Source organism: Melanostigma gelatinosum (genome assembly GCF_949748355.1).
Source record: "Melanostigma gelatinosum genome assembly, chromosome: 7".
NCBI classification, from domain to species: domain Eukaryota; kingdom Metazoa; phylum Chordata; class Actinopteri; order Perciformes; family Zoarcidae; genus Melanostigma; species Melanostigma gelatinosum.
Window position 1 is genome coordinate 9,952,991 of NC_136640.1, and position 19,779 is coordinate 9,972,769.

General features: G+C 42.0%; 1 protein-coding gene across 2 annotated transcripts in view; it reads left to right on the forward strand.

Moving 5' to 3' along the window:
* Positions 1 to 19,779, forward strand: part of gria4a (glutamate receptor, ionotropic, AMPA 4a) — a gene marked incomplete at both ends in the record, with an annotated part of 80,791 nt that overhangs the window by 15,351 nt on the left and 45,661 nt on the right. For both annotated transcript variants that reach the window (XM_079272170.1, XM_079272171.1), the window contains 3 exons: positions 15,582 to 15,821; positions 18,857 to 18,909; positions 19,150 to 19,281. In XM_079272170.1, coding sequence (XP_079128296.1) covers positions 15,582 to 15,821; positions 18,857 to 18,909; positions 19,150 to 19,281 — 425 coding nt within the window. The remainder of the gene's footprint in view (positions 1 to 15,581; positions 15,822 to 18,856; positions 18,910 to 19,149; positions 19,282 to 19,779) is intronic.

Below are 19,779 nucleotides of genomic sequence, written 5' to 3' on the forward strand. Positions count from 1 at the left end.
ATAGAGCAAATCTATTTTTCATGAGAAGACTTCTGTGTTTTATCTTCCCTGGGCTTTCTTAGTGTTTGTCTGCTGTGGATGCTATTTACAATGCTGCCAACAGAGCTACAATGAGAGATGGGAGAAAGAGATATGGAATAGACACATATGACACAAACCACACATTAAGCTTGGGAAACATATTTATCATTACAAATTGGATCAAGAAGTGATATTTTCTCTGAGGCAAATTGTAAGGGGGGGGGGGGGGGGCTACAGCATTAGCTTATGTGTAAGAGTGTTTTTGCGTTTGTGCTCATCCACCCATCCATCTATATCCTGCACATGCCTTTGCACATTCTTCTTCATATATTCTGCATGCAAAGAGCTTAGCCTCAAGATAGAGCATGAGTCATTATTAAGCAGAGCCCTTGAAAGCTCGATGTTCAGATTAGGCTCTGAATGTTTATCTCTACCTGTGTGATATGTATATAGAGCATACGCAGTGGTTTATGTAAATAGTCTGGTAGCTGCAACAGGGAGACGTGTGTGGCTGACCTACGCCACTCCTGTGTATTGGACAACATAGCAACACTGGTAATCTGGTAGAAATGAGCAATCAATTTTAGCCTTGCAATTAAGATGCGAAAGATACGAGTATTGTTTACAAACATGGAAAAAAAGAAAGATGTAAAAGCTGGATTGAGTATGATTTGTTATGTATCGATAAGGAGTAAACCCTCGCTATGTAAAGCAGAATCATAATGACAAGGCCTTGTTCAACAGACTTGGTCAACAGGGAGAAGCATTCTGCTGACGAACAGCATTCTTCCATTTGTCCTTGTCAGTGGTTCACCCAAGTTCCCAAGCAAGTTAATTGTTAATGGATTATGTTTACTGAACTCTCGGTGCTAAATGAACCTATTTATGTCTTTGCTTGGATTGTAGTGTGTTTGTTAAACATGCATCTGTTCGCTTTAGCTGGACTCAAAAACAGCTGCAATGCAAAGAAGCTTAACATTTGTTCATCACACAATTTCTCTGTCAAGGACAAATCTGTATTTAGAAATAGCTTTCTTACTGTGGCACTCTGGTGCTGTGTGTCTCTATCATAAACTATGGTATACTGCATTCACAGGCCAAATCCACAGCATTGGATTCCCTACGTAAGGAAAAAAAATCACTGAAAAGCGCAGTGTGAAGAAAAATTCAAAAGAGAAAACTAAACAAAACCTGCACAATCGCTGCACTGTATTTATACATCGTGCAGACCGAATGTGTGCATTCTGGTTGAAATCATTATCGTCTTTTAAAAAACTGCAAGAATCTGCATATGAGTGTTTTTGCACCTCTCAACTTAAAGTGTAAAGTTCATGAACACTGGAATAGCTGCTTCTATAGAGAATTCATGTTATTTTTTTATTTGATTTTCTATAACTGATAGCTGACCTTATGTTCTTCTGTTACACTAGTCTGCATTTCTGCAGATCTTTCGATTGATCGATTCGATTCTTTCTTTTTGTGTCCGAGGGAAGTTATCGATGCTCTTATTTTCAAATGTGTGCATTCCACTTATTCATGCATTCAAAGATTCGTCGCATAACCACTCTCTGTAAGCTTGCACTGACTTCAGAAACAACTCCACTGAAAAAATACATATTGAGTGCCTTGTTCAAGGGCACCTCAACAGTGGTTGTTGAGAGAAGTTATAGAAGTTAGACTTGAACAAGCCATCTTCTGGTCTGAGCCCTGCTTCTGTATATTACTATCTGCCACCACATGGGTACACTTTGACATTTAAACATGTTTTGCATGCTTGATTCACCAGTTACCCCAGAATTTTGACAGATTATTCGACTACACCAACCTTATGTTCTTGGTCTCTTGTTACTGAAGTGCTTGACCATCATATTAACACTCTACCTGCTCACTCATTGGAATTCTCCGCATGAGAGCCTCAGCAAAAGGCTAGAATGTAAAATGAGATATTTTGTATTGGAATGGAGGTTGAAGAGCATGCAGCAACCTTTAGGGGTGTGTGCAAGACTTTTGGAGCCAATTCATTCTCCCTTCACTGAGCGAGGGCAACATAAAACCGTGCGCGTAAACCGAGGACAACGTGCAAATAGATTCAGAGGTCAGTTTAAATGATTATGTGGCACATTATGTGGTATATATATTTCAACAGCATTCATTTTTTTCAGAAGGCCGTTCTAGTCCTTCGACCTCTCAAAAAGATTTTACACTACATGCCATCCACCCAATGACACCCATTCATACACTGATGGCAGAGGCTACCATGCAAGGTGCCACCTGCCAATCAGGACTAACGGATCATTCACACACAGAGGGCACAGCCTTCGGAGGAATTTGGGGTAAAGTGTCTTGCACTTTCTTAGCCACGGTGATGTTGAAGTGTGTGTGTGTGTGTGCACGTGCGTGTGTGTGCACGTGCATGTGTGCACGTGTGCACGTGTGTGTCTCCTTAGCTTTCATCAGCACAGGTTGACTTTTTGCCCGGGGACAAGTACTGTTTGCTGTGCTGCAACCCTGCAGTGTGTCTTTGTGTGGAGACTCCCAGGGGGACTGACAGTGTACTTACACCCAGGGCAGAACTGTGGACAGTCACAATGAGAGGGAAAGATGTTGTTCTCTCACACACTAACCCCCGTCTCTTTATCGCACCTTTTCTCATTTTACTTTTTGTTATTCAGGTGTGATTTGCTGAGCCTTGGGAGCCAATTAGTCTCGGAAATTCCAGGAGATAAGTGCAGCAACAGCCACATCTGGCAGCTTTGATTTGGGGGAGTTAATGATTACATCATGCTAACTAGTGTGCTTGTGTAGGTGTCAGGTTATACTTTAAGAATACATGCCGCTTCCCCACTTGAAAGAGATTGAGGCATCTACTTGAAGTTTTTAAGATTCTACTCAATGACCAAACCGCTTTTTCTCCTTTTATTTTTGCAGGTCCAGCAGTTAAGTTTGATAGTTCCATGAGTCATTAGGCATTAGGTGAAAAACTGGTAGAATCAACTCGATTACAGTTATTACCTGTAATAATCTACGAGGCTTTATGTAGGCTATTTACTACACATAAACTAGCCACCCCTATAATCATGCAGATTATGCAAGATTATGCAGTCTTCACTTGCTAATTAGTGTCATCTGTCATGCTAAGCCACATTTTTTAAAACCAACTTCCCCAGTTAATTCCCCCGTGTCTGTGGCTCATTTTAGTCCTTGACAACGACATTAGCATTGGCAGTAGCATGTCATTACCAGACAAGTTTATTCACAAGTTTTCTTTCATGATTAATGTGTTTGCTTTGGATTCCAAAACCTTCTGTCTAAGACAATCTGTGTTTGTTTACCCAGGCTGGGAGCTCAGCAGACACACCAACAGTCGCCACAGTCTGGTTGTCGGTTTTGAGAGAATGCTGTTTTGGTCTCAATGTTTGAAGTTCGGCTGTACACGTCACAGTCACATGTGAAACGGGGTTTGCTTTTAAATACTGTTCAACCAGCTGGTGCTGCACATTACACGGTGGGACACAGTGGTTGCCAAATTGTCCCCTTACTTACTGCAGATGTGCTCATTAGATAATGCCGTGGCATTTCAATGTGAACGATACAATATGGCTGGTTATACAATCCCTCAATCCTCAATTTGTTGTATGGAAGGAGGTCCAAACATCTGTGTCGACAACTGTTCAAAAAAGTCCATATAATGTCAGCCTATGTCCCTGATACAGAATGGCTGGTGAGTAATTGTTCTTGTGCAAAGTGTAACGCCCTCAGCTGGTATTTACATTGTACAGGATATCCAGCTAATCTCCGAATTACATATACTGCACATAATTTAATTCAGAAAGTAAAAAAATCGTCAAGTAAGACTGTGCTGAATAATTGTGCGATTAAATAGACCAAATATAATGGGACCTTTATTTTTGACTCGTAAATTTGGGTAAGAAACCACACTGGAACCTTCTAATGTAGAATTAATTCAAATATATACGCTTGTAGCACAACAGACATCTCCATCAGCAGATCAGAGATTGCAGGGTTAGCTGTGGAACGACACTCCAGAGATTCAGTGTCTGCAGGAGCAGGAGGCATATCACTGAATTGGAATTAATACAAACAAATGTGATTTGGTTCTCCGAATTAAATAGCTGTCTTTGCTGCTCGTATGGGATATGACGCACTTAGGGCTTGTATCCACCAAGTACTTCTTTTTTTTAACTAGCAGCAGCACTCAGCAGATGCAGACACCACAATCACATTCAATTCGCTCTCTCTCACATATCGCTCTCTCGCTCTCTCTCACATATCGCTCTCTCTCACATATCGCTCTCTCGCTCTCTCTCACATATCGCTCTCTCGCTCTCTCACATATCGCTCTCTCGCTCTCTCTCACATATCGCTCTCTCTCACATATCGCTCTCTCGCTCTCTCTCACATATCGCTCTCTCACTCTCTCACATATCGCTCTCTCGCTCTCTCTCACATATCGCTCTCTTCCTCTCTCATGTCTGGCCATTGTTTACCAACACATTTTACAATCAAACTAGAAAAGACAAGGACAGTGATGAAAGGAAAGTGGGAAATATTTTGCATTTTTACAGCAACATCAGGCAATGGTATAGTTGCACTGTAAGAGGAGGCTGCACAACATTTCCCTGACAGCTATTCAATCTGTCACACGCCGCATTGTCATGCAGTCAGTGGTCGATACTTTGCTCCATGCGGCTGCAAGAAAAACCTTTAAAATAAGATGGAGAACTTTTTGATGTTTCAATTCCCGAGTCAATACTTGGTATCCGACGAGTGCGGTTCATTGTCTCCGAGGTACTTCGTCGACTTGATGTGTGTTCAGAGTGTAAAGCTGAGCTATTGTTTCCCCGTGGAAAGCACACCAGATGCAGCGCTACCTTTGACTTTGCACACAAATCCAAATCCTCGCTGACTCATTCAAAGTTGAAATGAAATTTGGCACAATTTGCAGCTGAAGTTTCAAGACTCCCCTCCCAAGAAAAACAGTGTCAGTGATTTCAGAAAATGCCTCAAAACCAACATTTGTTTACATTCAGGTGAAAAACCCCTCTAGCGCTTGAGGAAATCATGACTCGTGTCCATCGGGAGCAAAGGAGGAAGTTAAGTGTCCCCAAAACATGATGTTTCTTACCTTAAACTCAAACCATTATAAACCTAACCAAACGTTAACTGTGGCAATGTCAGGGATTTATTTGTCCAACAGTAAATTGTAATGGTTTTAAAAGGAACAAATCATTTTTTTGTAATTTAACTTTAACTTCAAAGAGCTTTCATTCACTTTGTGCCAAATATTCAACCTTTTGATACAACAACAAGAATAAAGATTAACATTTTGTGTTAACTCATATTTTTTTTTAGTCCCAGCTGCATACCCACTTCTGCTATAATGTATCGACTTATGCCCTAGTTATCTTTCTGTAGGATTGCCGTGCAGAACATTCATCATGTCTTGGCACTCGGATCACACAGAGACGTGTCACAACAGAAATATCTTCTCGGTATATACCATATACCATGTTGGGAAAAATAGATTCATGCACCTGGCTGTCAGGACATTGTGTGAAACTGACAAGCTGAGAATATTTGAAGGTTCATGCATGGCTACAAAACTGCAAAAAAAACTATACAAGCCCGTCACAAGAGAGGAGTGCATGCCAAGGGTGCCATACCATAGGACATCTGCAGGTTAGTCTGCGTGATCGCTCTTTCAGAGGGAGATGAAAGTGCCATAGTTAAATGCAGTATGAGTCTAGCATAGTGAGTGAGCTTCTTCTCCCCTCCTTACTTTATTCCCCTTCTCCTCCTGTCTGCTATGATGAATGGTTTTGATGTCAGCCATGTGTGCGTGCATGTGTGTGTCTGTGTGTGCGTGTGATGAATGACTGCGTTCGTACCGGACTAGCCCGCAGGGCTTTAGCTACTGTTAGTAATGCTTAAAGATGACTGGAATAAAAAGGCTCTCTGTCACATCTCTCCCTCTCCCTCTCACACTCACACACACAGATTAGCCCTGTTTAAAGGACTCTGTCCTCGGGGTACGCAGCACAGCACCATGGCAGGTGACATGCAGTTTTCTTCTCCTTTTCTATTATTTTCTCCCTGCCTCCCTCTCCCCCTCTCTATCTCTGTGGCTGCAGACCTCATTGGGGAGGCAAAGTCTCCACATTGTCAGTATAGTACATGCCGCTGTGTGTGTTACTGGTGTATGATGCTGTGAGCAGATATCTTTTGAGCCACAGTTTTGCCGTGAGCCTCTTTTTGCCAAGTATCACAAGATTCATAACAGGCCTCAGTGGCCACAGGTCCGAGGGACATTTCTTCAAAAAAACAAGCATTGTTTTCTTCCTTAAAGGGCGCAAGCTTTAAAAGGCTGGAATGCTTATTGCAATTGCTGATTGAATGTTTAACAAAAAATATCCTTTGCCATGATGTCACTTCAATTTTCTGGATATCAGGGACCAAACTGCATATTTCCACAACAATGTCATTAAAACGTGTCTGGCAGCCATTGCCAGCGTTGCCCGCCAATACATTCAAGGATCCTGGTCAGGGACACCCTTTGTTGTCGTCGTGATTTGAATGAGCTTAAAACAAAGGCAATAGATGACCCTGCTGTTATCAGGCTGTGGTCAAGTACTGTTTTGGTGCGTACAACATGGAGCATTAGGAGATACTACAGCCCCAACTCCACCCAAACTCCTGATTTATTACTTGGTTTCATTTCATTCCTGTTTAGTTTTACAGCTCAAGTAACAAAATGAGTACATTTTGGAGGCCTTTTTGAAAAATGTTAGCCAATGATATCTTTAGGTGCTATAGTTAAGCTCCACTCCAAGGATTCTCTGCTTGTGGTCAATTATCAGACTTTTTTTGATCGTGTTGTGACAGATGCGTGTGCTTAACATGTAGTAGATACTTGGTAGAAGCATCGTACTTCACTTGCCTATCAAGGCAATTGTCTACTGTATGTTATAAGACTGCCACAGTTTATAGCAGGCTCCCATTCCGGGACATATCTCAATACTTGACTTCAGCAGTTTTGTGGGTAATGCCTCTTGGAGCAACAACCAGGGCCAACTCTGTCACTGTGTCTCTGCCAGACAAGCCCGACGTTCCAAGTAATGTGCTGCGCGAAGAGATATGAACTTCAGACACGAATGAGATGTTACGAAATTTTGTTAATTTCCTCATGACTTCACAGAAAAGGGAACAGAAGTGCTGATTGGTCATATCCATGCCTCATTGGACTGAGATAGTACCAGTTACAACCAACGGACGAGCCATCAATGTTCAATCGCTTTTGCATGTAATTGCCTCCCGCCCCCTTTTCTTGTCAGTCTTCATTTTCACTGTTGACTAATGCAGAGAAATTCCACAAACGCAATATTTAGCAGTCATCTTTCAGGCCCATGGTTGCCCTGATGTGCAGGGCTTCACAACACATCACAACAGGATATTTAAAAAATGGTGAAATCCAAAATTGGCTATTTAAAGTCAGTAACCTGTCGATACAGGTAAAAGAAAAAAGATCACTTGTGTTACGAGAGAGCTGTCTTTTTCAGCATACATGTTGCCGCTATAACTGCACGAACTAATCTTTGAGTAAAGTTAGATTTGAATGTTTTATGAGAATATTTACTCTATATTTAGATAATACAATGTAAAAAGAACATATGTATAGGTTAAAGTACGGACTACATTATAGTTGCTAAATAAATAAATGAAAATAAATAATAACTTGATGATTATTACCCTAAATTATGTATATAACATACTGTTTTGCCCTTAGTAGCAGGTCTTCTTCTCAGGCTGTATACTCACCCAATAAACTCCACTAACAAGGTTAGGCAGGTTAGGTTAGGCACTGTATGTGGCTTGAGAAGCCAAGGGCAAAAAAGTAGGCAAAACACTCACTGTTCCACCTGCTGCTTGTTTATTTTTTATTTTTTTACATTTTTTATCAACTCCTCTCACACGGTCAGCAAACAGTCAGAGGACACTGTTTCGAACAATAGAAATATATTAAAATGTAAATGTGAGCAGAGAAGCTGTTGCTCTAGCGGCACCAAATATACACATATCTGAAGACTGGTTTTGTTCCAGTAAATCAATCAATAGAGGAAAACCAATCAGAAAAGGAGTAAAAAGGAGTAAATAATCTATCAAAGAATACTGCTCAAGAAAAAATAATGTGTCAGCCAGTTGGAAACTTGAGTGAGGATCGATGCCAGCGTCGTCCCTTTTGTATCCTAATTACCCTTGTGAGCAACAGACTGTGGAAGCCATTAAATCCCCTCCACCTTCCTCATTTAAAAAACCATCACAGCCAAATGTACAATTTTAAGTTTCTTAAATTATTCTCAAGAGAAAACCGAATCCTTGCATAGTTGGGAGGTTGATGATTTCCGTTCTTTTTAAAGAGTTGTTTCCTCTTATCTGATTGCACAAGGGAGGAAGCCATGTGTCAGCAACTATTAGCATATTCACTAACTGCGACAACACCAACGGCCATAGAGTAAGCCTATAGCTGCCCCCCCCCCTCTTGGGTATACTTGCCCTCATTTTCCTCAATCAGTACTCTTATTCTTAGAATCTTTATTCATGCAGCCTGAGGGACAGGGCCTGAAGGAGAAGGAGGAGGAGGAGGGGTAGGACAGGTGGAAATATGTAATCAAAGAGGATAAAGAAGTGACAGTAGAGCATGGCAGTTTTACCCAGGAGTCCCTGACCTCTGACCCTGGGGTGCACAGGGACAAAGAATCGGCCCGAGCATTTTTCTTCTTCTTCACATTCTCACATATTTAGCTTTGTTGATCTTTATGTACATTATGACAAAATAACCTGTTGACGTTGATGCCATGCCGGTAACCAAAGTAACTCACTCCTGCCTGTGTGTGCACAGCGAGAGAGGTATATAAGGCAGAGATGCTGGCAGAGGGGCTGCTCACTGAGTGTTCTCTGACCAGCACATTGCTAAAAGGCTCTGAAAAGTACGGCTGCTCATAAAACATTCTGGGCTTTAGCCCCGGACGCCCAGGCAATTCTGCCTGAAGGGTCTGTCTTTCTGTGGACCGTTATTTCTCTGCGCCGCCCTTGCATTTTGTCTCATGTATTTTGCTTGCAGATGTGTTGTTTAATGAAGGCCCTGTGCACAAAAGTGGGAGATGTGATTTGGCCTGCCCAGTGTCATTTAAGAATAAAATACCAATGGGCCAATCTACCTGTTTGATGGACCAGTCAGACACAAAAATGTGAGAGCATCGAAGGACTATTCCAGTCCTTTCTTATCCTTTGCTGACCTGCAGGGTAAAATGTCCTCACATTCTCTTTCTGAACCCTTCAGCATCCCATTGCTTGTGCTTTCTTTCCCTGCATACGTTCTCTCTGCAGTGTCTCTCTCTCTCTCTCTCTCTCTCTCTCTCTCTCTCTCTCTCTCTCTCTCTCTCTCTCTCTCTCTCTCTCTCTCGTCACTGCCTGAGCCCCTTGTTTCGGGACTACTCTCTTGCTCTTTTTTCTCTGTTTATTATTTTCTTCCCTCATTGAGTGCAACAGAAGCCCCCTTTTCCTCTCTACTTGAGGCAATTTTGTGAAAGAGGGACTAGAGGCAGAAAGGAGAAGGAAGCAGACAGAGGGATGAATGGCCTCATTCACAGCAAGCACACACACAGCACAGCACACAATACACTATCACTCACAATAATCACTGCCCTGTTTATGAAGCTATTGCGGCTCAGTTATCTTGTAAACTATGTTCTGGTGGAGAGGATCAGATATGAAATCCATAAGGTGGCTGAGCTCCCCTGCTGGACTATTGATTGCCAGGCTTTATATTTTATCTTGTCTCTATAATGCTGCTGATGAGCACACTTGAGGCCTTGTGTCAGTATTAACGTCTCAACAACTGAACATTGCACGTTGGCGGCTTTTGTTCTATGGATGTATTTTACTAAACCCGACTGAAGAATTTCAGAACATAATCTGTCAATTTTAAGCTTTAATTACCGTATGCCTCTGAGAGGGAAACAACAGAAATGTTTTATTCTCTAGAGGTCAATCAAAAGTCTTGGTTTGGTGCTCTCAGCTGAAAAGAGCTGGCCGTTGCTTAAAAAGCTCTCCTGTATGCCTTCTCATTTTTGTCTGTGTTATTGAATAGTGAGCATGCTCTCTCGAAGAATATTGATCCTTAGGCCTCTAGCTTATCATCATAACATTGCTGCTGAGGATGGATGAGTTGTTGTCTGCCTATGTTTCTCTGGGGATGAGGAGCATGTGTGAGATTGTTTCAAGTCTAAAGAAAGCAGTATTAAAAAGCAAAAATTGCTTGTAGAGATCTTCTACTTTTTTTTAAAAAAGCGTTATTGTGATGATGTCATAACAGGAGATCCTGTAAAATAATATAAAAGCATCACATTTGCCCGAATTCCTTTTCTAACCTCTAAGGTGGTACGGTTGTTATTTTCCCCCCAGAAGTTGCTCCATTGTGCCATAATCTATGTTGTAGTGTGGAGGGACAAATATGAAATCCATACAGTGACTGTGCTCTCTGCCAGATAGTATCGATCTCCAAACGTTGTCTGTAGTAGTAGTTTGAGTAATATAAGTTCTGTAGAGTGTTTCATTCGTAGTTTTGTCTTTTAAATTTAAGTTTAAAACACTGAGTGAAACAATTAAAAAAAAATGCTTCTTTTAATAATAAAAAACCCCACAAAACTGGTGCCCGGATGCGTCAGGCAGAGAAGCTTTTTTTGCTAATCTTGACATGTGTTCCCCTTTTGTCTTTCATTGTTGTCATCGACAGGTTTGCCAGTGAACAGTAATGGGTGTGGTGACCCTATTGTGGCTGTTTAATGAGTATTTCGTTTTTTTCTCTGTGGCTGCTGCAGAGTGCAGGAGCACCTGTGACTGGCAGAACAATATCTCCCCTGTTATCTGGAGACTCTCTGGAAAGGACCAGAAATCCCTATTATATAATATTTTACCAATATAATATGAGAGAAATATCATAAACTCACTGATGAGGAGCTAAAAAAAAGAATGTCCATTATTAATATATGATATAATAAATTAATACCAAAGCAATATAGGGGCAAAGAGGTGTAAATATATCAAAACCTTTCTGTATTTCTGTTGTACATTGAAGATCATCTGTATCCTTCACTCCTGACCTCCAGACTTGGTTTTGTGTTTGTCTTAACAATACCACTTTGCAAAGCTGAGAGCAGCTATCAAACACTAGAGACAAATAGGCAGTGTTACCCAGCAAGCAAGTGCCTTCCACCAAGTGAGAGCTGTGCCATTGAAATCACTCAGAGATCTCCCCATGTAGCAACAAACTACTGTTACGCACAAAGCCATGGGCCTGCGTGGGCATTTTGGAAGCACTGGCTCAATTCCCCCCAACTTTATTGAAATATAGTGACAGTGAAATTGTATTGGAGATAAAGTGTGTAAGAGATGGCTGCCATTAATCATAATGTAACACAATGTACGATCAAACCAGCCTTGTTCTCAGCTATATCTCTGTATCTGTACCCCTAAAGCTTTGACGGATCAACCCTGTCTCGTCCTTCTGTTTGAATACTGCGCCACTAATTTGCAACAGAAAATATGTTTTTGAGGATTCAACATGCCTGAATTACATCATACTTAACCCTGTTTCAATATATGAACTCATCGTGAGTGTTCATTTCTTCTACATTTTGAACTAGTTGTGTCTGGATTAGAGTTGTAGTCATTGTAGAAACTCCACTGCAGGATGCTCCACTCTTTGCTTCTCTCTGTAAAAAGATCTTTCAAAACCCCCACAATGCTGAAACACAATAAAAAAACAGGAGCCTACTTCCCTGGAGGTTACTACTGTTAATGCCTTCAATATGAAATGTCAGTGTAAGGCACTGGGCGCTACATTTCTCTCTAATTATATAGCTCATAAAAGCTTGTTATTGGCATTTACCTTCATTCACCCTCCAGGTACCACTGTGCTGCACTGAAGGTAGCCCCGGGCAATGCCCGGAACACTATGCCTTATGGCTTTTAAACTTGTTTGTATTCCTCATGTACACAGGTGCTTCTTTTATCTTGGCCTGTACCTGCAGGTAATGAGAGCTCACAGTATTTCTTGCGGTGTTTCTGTGGCTGTCTGGAGAACGTCTCTGCAGCGGGAGGGTTATTCAGACTAATGGGTGAGAAGCAACTGCAGCATCAGGACCGAAAGTCTGAAAGTGATTTCTTGCAGGATGGGGGTGTATGCTTTTGTGTGTTCAAAATGTGTACAGATGACTGTGTCTGTTATGTGTGTTACTTTTTATATTGTGTGCTGTGCAGTGGTAGTTAAATCAGAGCATCTGTTCTTGCTGTGATGTGAAATACAAACAGGTGGCCAGTTTAGAGACGATGCTAAGAGAGGTGAGGAAAGAGGGAGGGAGGGAGGGGAGACACATGAGAGACACTTGGGAAATAATACCAGAGTAAAGACAGCTAAGCTATTTGTCCATATAGTGTACTGATTGAGCATTATATCTTCTTCGCTGTTATGCAAATTGGACAAGATTGAATTTGAAAAACAAGAAATAAAGTGATGTGCCAAGTGTGCACATAATTGAGAGGTATTTCTAAATGCACAGAGACACAAATGAAATGAATCAAAGAGAGGCAGGGATAGCCGCAGAGGAAGATGCAACGGTGTTGAGGCTTGATATGCTGTATAGAGCAATGCAGCTAAAGGAGGGGCGTTTTAAGGAGATACATGGAGGGCTGCACAGAGAAAGAGCAAGGTTTGACAGACAGAGCGAGCAATTAAGAACCCGAAAAAAAGACAGGAGTGTACACACAAAGAAATGTAACATTATGGAGATGCTAAGAGAACACGCGAGGGGGAGGCAAGGATGTGCAGAGGTAGAAGAAGTCCCAGGAGACCTATTGTGTCCGATGCTTTTACTGTGGTGATGATGCACCCTGCCGCTGGTCCCCTCCTCTCATTAAAGCTTTATGAAGCAAGCTTAGCACACATTTTATTACAATGACGCCACTGTCTGGCACATTCCAGCCTTGCGGCGTGATGGTGGTAGAGGGCATTGCAGAGAAACAAGCTCATGGAGACGTACATCAGAAAGGGAAACATGGGAATAAGAAAGGATGCCAGAGTCAGAGAGGCAAAGCCAGCATCAGAAGCTAAAACAGTCGCATTGTGAAGTACATTATTACAGTTACATCGAAGAGGACCCGCTCACCCCAAACGCGTTACACCCACACAGTGGAACCGGAGCAAGAGCGGGAGTTCTTTTCCCCCGCCTTACATCGTTCAAAAACATCCCACAAAGTTCCTATTGGCTAAATCCAGCTGGCTCCTCCTTCTCGCAGGACCCTCGCACGGGCATGACCTGTCTAGAAATCTATCTGTCCCTTACTCATTCTAAACACACTCAATGACTGTCTTTTATGGCTTAACCCTTCTATGATAAACATTCCACATAAAAGATAAGACTTCGCAACTTTTGGCAAAAGCTTCATGTCTCAAATTCTCCATCTAGCTACTAATCCTAAAACACTTTATGCTTATCTTAATTATGCATTTCCAAAACACTTATGATTATGAATTCTTAAATATGAATCATTAAACACTTTAATTATAGCTTCTAAACACACAGTTCTACACTCAAATGTCCTACAATGTCACAAACTGCTTCTAGGCCAGTAGTTTCAGTCAAGTTTTAAAAGAAATCCATCAGATGCCATGGGAGCAGCACTCCACCCTGTTACACAATAAGTCACTTCACATGTAAAGACAACCTAGAAATGCCATCAAACAAATCTTGTAAGACAGTAAGTTTGTTGACTTTGAGGATGTGACTCAGCTCCCACTGAATGGCGCATGCTAGCGTACGTAGTATGCTAGTTCTCTGAATTCAAGACATTTAGCTGCTGTCATAATCAGAGACTAAATCCCTGCCTTATCGCCTCCTGGGTGCAGGGGCCTCGGCTTTGTTTAATTGCCACAAGCCGAAGCGTCAAAGCTGCATCTCCCTCAGTATTTACCCCCAGTGAGACTTACAGCTGATAATGGAATGATTTTGAGTCCCAGGAGGAGGGAGAGAGGGAGGAACAGAAAAGAGGAGGCAGTCATAGGGGAAGAGAGGGAGAAGAGATGACAGAGAGTGGATGGTGGAGGCTGCTAGAAAGATGATGGATGTCGTGTCTGCCTTTAAAACAAAAGAGAGGGGAAAAGGTATGAGATGAAGCGATGCGCTCGGAGATTAAAAAGGTTACAGAGTGATAGCCGGTTGATGGCAAAAGCAAAGTCTGCAGTCCCCCTGTCTCACCATTTACTCCAGTGTGACTTATTGCAGGGTGGAGAGTGAATTATGACGCAGGATATAGAGCTCGTGCTCAAAACATGCCCGCCTGAAAGAATCTAGCTAAAGGATGAATGGGTCTGAAGAGAGAAAGGAGGGGATGAAAGAAACGGATGAAAGAAAGAGACACATTAAAGAGTAGAAAGAGAAAAAAAATGATTTGACATACTTTCAGTCACTTCACTCGCTGAGTCCTGAGAAAGAGAGGCATGTGTTTGTGTGCACATTTTGGTTGATTTGTCAGAATATGCAGGACTCTCCGACTCACACACCCAAGAGCTTTTTTTTGTTGGTGTGCAAACACAGTTGTGGTCGAGCCTCATTGATGAGCGACAAACCGAAGCAGAGGAGAGATTTTTGTGGAAACGAGATAGCGGAGGACGTCGATGCTTTTCACTCTCCTCTCTTTCATGGTTGAAAGCTTCAGGGTGTTTGAAGACTGACTTGCAGTGTTGTAGTGGAAAATTACTTCACATCTGAAGTGAGCTTGCGGCTCGGTCAAGGGTTTTGTATCTGTGTGTGTGTGTGTGTGTGTGCACGGGGGTTACACTGTAAGCTCCAAGCAGGTGGGGCTATTTGGCTGTAATTTCTTTAACAACTGTATCATTAGACATGCCAGTTTTGGCTCGTGGAAATGATTTTGTGACAGTCTGAATTGTTTTTCTTTTAGGGTATTCTGATTTCCACCCACGTCCGTGCAGAAGTGTGTGCTTATACGTTACAATAACATTTAAATGTGCAGGATGTCTGAGTCTGGCAGAAAGGGATTTTTGCTTTAAGTGCCATGAATCTGTCCATGAATCATGAAAAGCTGTTTTTTTAGAGCAAACTCAACAAGACCTCAGTAAAACTGATTGATGCATTTGAAGCTTCATTCGATTTTAGCCTTTAGACCGGTTAAATATATGGTTGCTGACACACACCACTCAATGATTGGGTCTAATTAGGTGACAGAAGCTGAGGCTGCCACTCATTAACATGGTTGACATGTTTAAAAAAACCACAGTGTGTATTTAATTCGGGAACATGTGTCTTTCTCTGTTCCACCTTCTTGTTTTTTCTTCTTGTCTGTTCATATCCAAAGCTCTCAACTCTGTATTCGTGTTGTCTAATTTGTCTCCCCTTGTTTTCCTTCTTTCATCTGGATCCCTCCCCAACACCCCTCCCTTACCTTCAACTCCCTCCTCGCATCAGTCTGTTCTCAGTATTCAAGGGGGGTCTTCGCCATCTTTGGCCTTTACGACAAGCGCTCGGTGAACACGCTGACGTCGTTCTGTGGAGCCCTGCACATCAGCCTAGTGACGCCCAGCTTCCCCAGCGAAGGAGAGGGCCAGTTCACCCTGCAGCTCCGGCCGTCCATCAGAGGGGCTTTGCTGTCACTGTTGGACCACTATGACTGGAGCCAATTTGTCTTCCTCTACGACACTGACAGAGGTGAATGCACAATGACAAATGCATGAACAAGTCATATAGAGAGCTGGTGTTTCAAGATAAAAGAAAGTCACACAATTTGACAACCGTAGACGTATTTTTACCAAAATAATATCTTTGTTTTGAAATGGGTTTCCATATGAACAAGTATGAACGATTCACTCGTATATTTGGACCTTGAAGTCGATTGTTCCTTTCAAAAGATAAGATAAGGAGTAAGATAAGCCTTTATTTATCTGCAGAGGGGACTTTCAGATACTAGTATGTAAAATAAGAATAGAAATAAAAGGCAAATTGTTTTACAGCAGCCATTAAACTCAAAACTACAAGGCAATCAGTATACATGAAAAGTACCCGCGATTTTGTTCTCAAGCTAATAGATGAATTGCTGTCTCAAGTGAGGGGGTAAAGAGTACAACATAGACAATTAACGTTAGCCGTTATTAGTTCCTGGCCTCTGGGATTGAGCGAGGAAATTGCATAGCGGAAGTGAGTTCAAGTTTACAATATGTTCACTTTTGTAATTCCACCAGTTGACATCAAAGTGCTGCAGTACAGTCATATTGTTTTGTCAGTTGACTTCACCTCTTGCGTGTTTTCTACTCCCTTTTCATTCCTTATTGGATTTCAAGAGAAAGGTCAGAGAGGGATTTGGGGAAAGTATGCCAAATGGTCTGTAACGCATTTGTATAGGCTGCATTCACTGTACAACAGAACAGTCCAGATGACTGTGACTGGAGTGACGCTGTGTCCGGCTTCAATTTAACCACCCAGCATGCAGTGCACGTACGTTAGTGGAGCAGGCACAGCTGGAGCCCACGGCCCCTATCCACTGTCATGGGAATGCTTGGCACGCTCTGTGTGTCTCTCTCTCTCTTTCTCTCTCTCTCACACACACACACGCACGCACAGACTAAGCCCCTGCCACAGGGGGACGCAGGTCAAACATGATGCAGAGTCCCCAGACCATGTATGTTAGGGGGGAATCTGTGAGCAGCAGAGAGTGTGTGTGTGTGTGTGTGTGTGTGTGTGTGTGTGTGTGTGTGTGTGTGTGTGTGTGTGTGTGTGTGTGTGTGTGTGTGTGTGTGTGTGTGTGTGTGTGTGTGTGTGTGTGTGTGTGTGTGTGTGTTTGTGTGTGTGTAGTTGTGTGGGCTCTGTCTGTGCCTCTGCCAGCTTCCCTCTGGTCCAGGTTGCCTGGGTTAGTACCCAGGGGCAGCAGAAGGAGAAAGAGGAGGGACAAAGGGGAGCAGGAGGGACAGGTTAGGTGAGTCGAGCTGGTGGAGCTGCCAAAAAGAGACAAAATAGGACAGACAGGTGTGAGAAAAGGGAGAAGGAGACAAGGTGACAGAGGAAGAGACAGGAAGAGGAGAAAGCAGAGGAGGGAGTGGAGGGAGGCAGGGGGGAGATTACAGAAAGGGCAAAAAGGAGAAGTAAGAGGACAGCCAGGATGGCAAGCCTCTGGGGAGATACAGTAGCACATAACAGGAAGAGGGGTTGCAAATTGAGAGGAAGGAGGGATAAATGGAGCGGAGGATAGATGCTTAGAGTTTGGGCTTGACTTGGCCAAGGCAGGGCCCTTCATTATAGGATCCCATCAGGCCCTGCTGCTGGTAATGTGCTGGAAAATGGGCAGTAACACTGTGATCTGTTTTATGCTCCCTGCTCTGCTCCACAGACAGCCTGCTGACACACTCACACACACAAACTGAGGTATGTCCACAAGCTTGCACACACGCTTACAAAGACATACGGCAGATTAATGTTTTTACATCCATGCAGGAATTCGATTGATACAAATTCATCGACACAAACGAAATAAGTATAACTCACGGACAAACATTACCCGAAACACAAACATTAATTATGGGCACAAACACACGTATTTACAATTTCACTTGTGAGGCTGGAAAAGTAAAAGAGTGATTTCACACCACACTAAAATACACACATTTCCACACATACACGTTGTGATTACTGAGGCTCCAGATGTTCTTTTTTTGTTTTCAACTCAAGCAGTAAATAGCTGCTTCCGCAAAAGTTGAAAGAAAATAGGATTGGCACTGTTGCACCGCAGTGTGTGTGTGTGTGTGAGTGTGTGTGTGTGCGTGTGTGCGTGCGTGTGTGTGTGTCTGTGTCATTGTATGTCATGCACACTTTGAGTGAATTGTGAGATATGTTCACATACTTTCCACAGTTCCCATTCTACTTCAGAGCTAACAACCTATTTAGAGGTTTGATGGAGATTTCAACGATCATCATGATAAAAATGCAGTATCTGTGTGCCAATATTCTAAATGACCATTAAGGTGATACTGAGTTTTCTCTCGTTATTGTTTTTTTTTACTCTTGTTACGACCCATCTAGACAGCTGTTCAATGTAATACACTTTAATTCGTGATCGCTTGTGTTTCCACCTGCTGCTCATGAGATCATATTAACTTTGAAACTCATAATATCATGCCGGGAGGCATATTCAGCCTTTTCAAACTTGTACTCTATTGTGTAGAAAAAGATCTTTCCTTTCTGTGATTTGTTCCAAGCTATAAAATTGATGAATTGATTGAAGTGGCAGCGTGTTCTCCGATGAGTAGCTTTTGTATAAAAGTGCACGACTTAATAAGAGGCAATTAGAAGTTTAATGTCAATGAAATGTCATTATCAACAGTCGCTATTGTTTTTGCACATGACTCTTTGTCCTGATAGGCTCCCTGGGCTGGTTAGTAAAGTGACACTCAACTGTTGCTCGGGGTGCTAAACCCCGACTATTGAAGAAGAGACATTATGGTGTTGCTTTGGTAAATGGGATGGGCTTTTTTTTTGGCTTTTTTTGTCTGATGTATTGATTGATGTCAGGATGTAATGAAAAGAATTTCAACAAATATAACAAAAACTTTTTTTGAGGAAGATTACCTACCCTAGCTTTAAGTTGTACCTTTAAAAAAAAACCATGTAATTACTCCACATCCCAATAACGATTTCTACCTGCAACTTTAATTCTCCCTCTCTCTCGTTTCCTGCCCTTCTTCTCTGTTGTCTAGGTTATGCAATACTGCAGGCAATTATGGAGAGAGCGGGGCAGAACGGATGGCAGGTCAGGATACACAAACACACACTTTCCTGGAAAAAGGCCAAAAGAATCACACGCAACAACACTGTTATGCGACATACATACAGTGCATGTGTAATTTACACAATCACACATTCACTGAACAAATGCTTTTGGTGTTAATTATTCAAACACAATTGTTAACTCGCTTCTGGTTTGTATGCATGACCTTATTCCTTTGCTGTTTGTGTTTGTATACGCCTACACGTTTCCTGTGTGTTCCAGGTGAGTGCTATCTGTGTGGAGAGCTTCAATGAGGCAGCATACCGCCGACTCTTAGAGGACTTGGACCGACGTCAGGAGAGGAAATATGTCATTGACCTGGAGCCTGAAAGACTACAAAGCATCCTGGAACAGGTAATGGGTTCACACTTGGGTCACACAAGTGGTTTACCAAAACTTTCTTTCATTAAAACAACAACAACAACAAAAAGACACAACATCTAGAGATAATTTAGGTATCAGGACTGTGTGTTAAGATTGATATTCTCAGTCATACTTACAATGTAATCAAAAATACAGATAATTGGATAACTTGCTTTTTAGTGTTAGAGAGTGGAGACGGGCTAAACATGTAGCTTTAAATTGCAATTGGGACAAAGTGCAGGGCACTTTGCTTGATAATAATTGTAATGCTCATCATGTTTTGGAAATGTAATTGGTAGGATAGAAAGATTATGAAAAAATAATTGATTAATGAATACTTAACTTACAATTTAACTGCAAAGGAAACATTTTAGATGCCAGATAGATAGTGGCTTCATATGGTTATTGATTGATGTACGTGTACATGACATGGTGCATTACACGATAGTCCTTAGCTACAGTACATCACAAGATTAAAAAAAAATCACT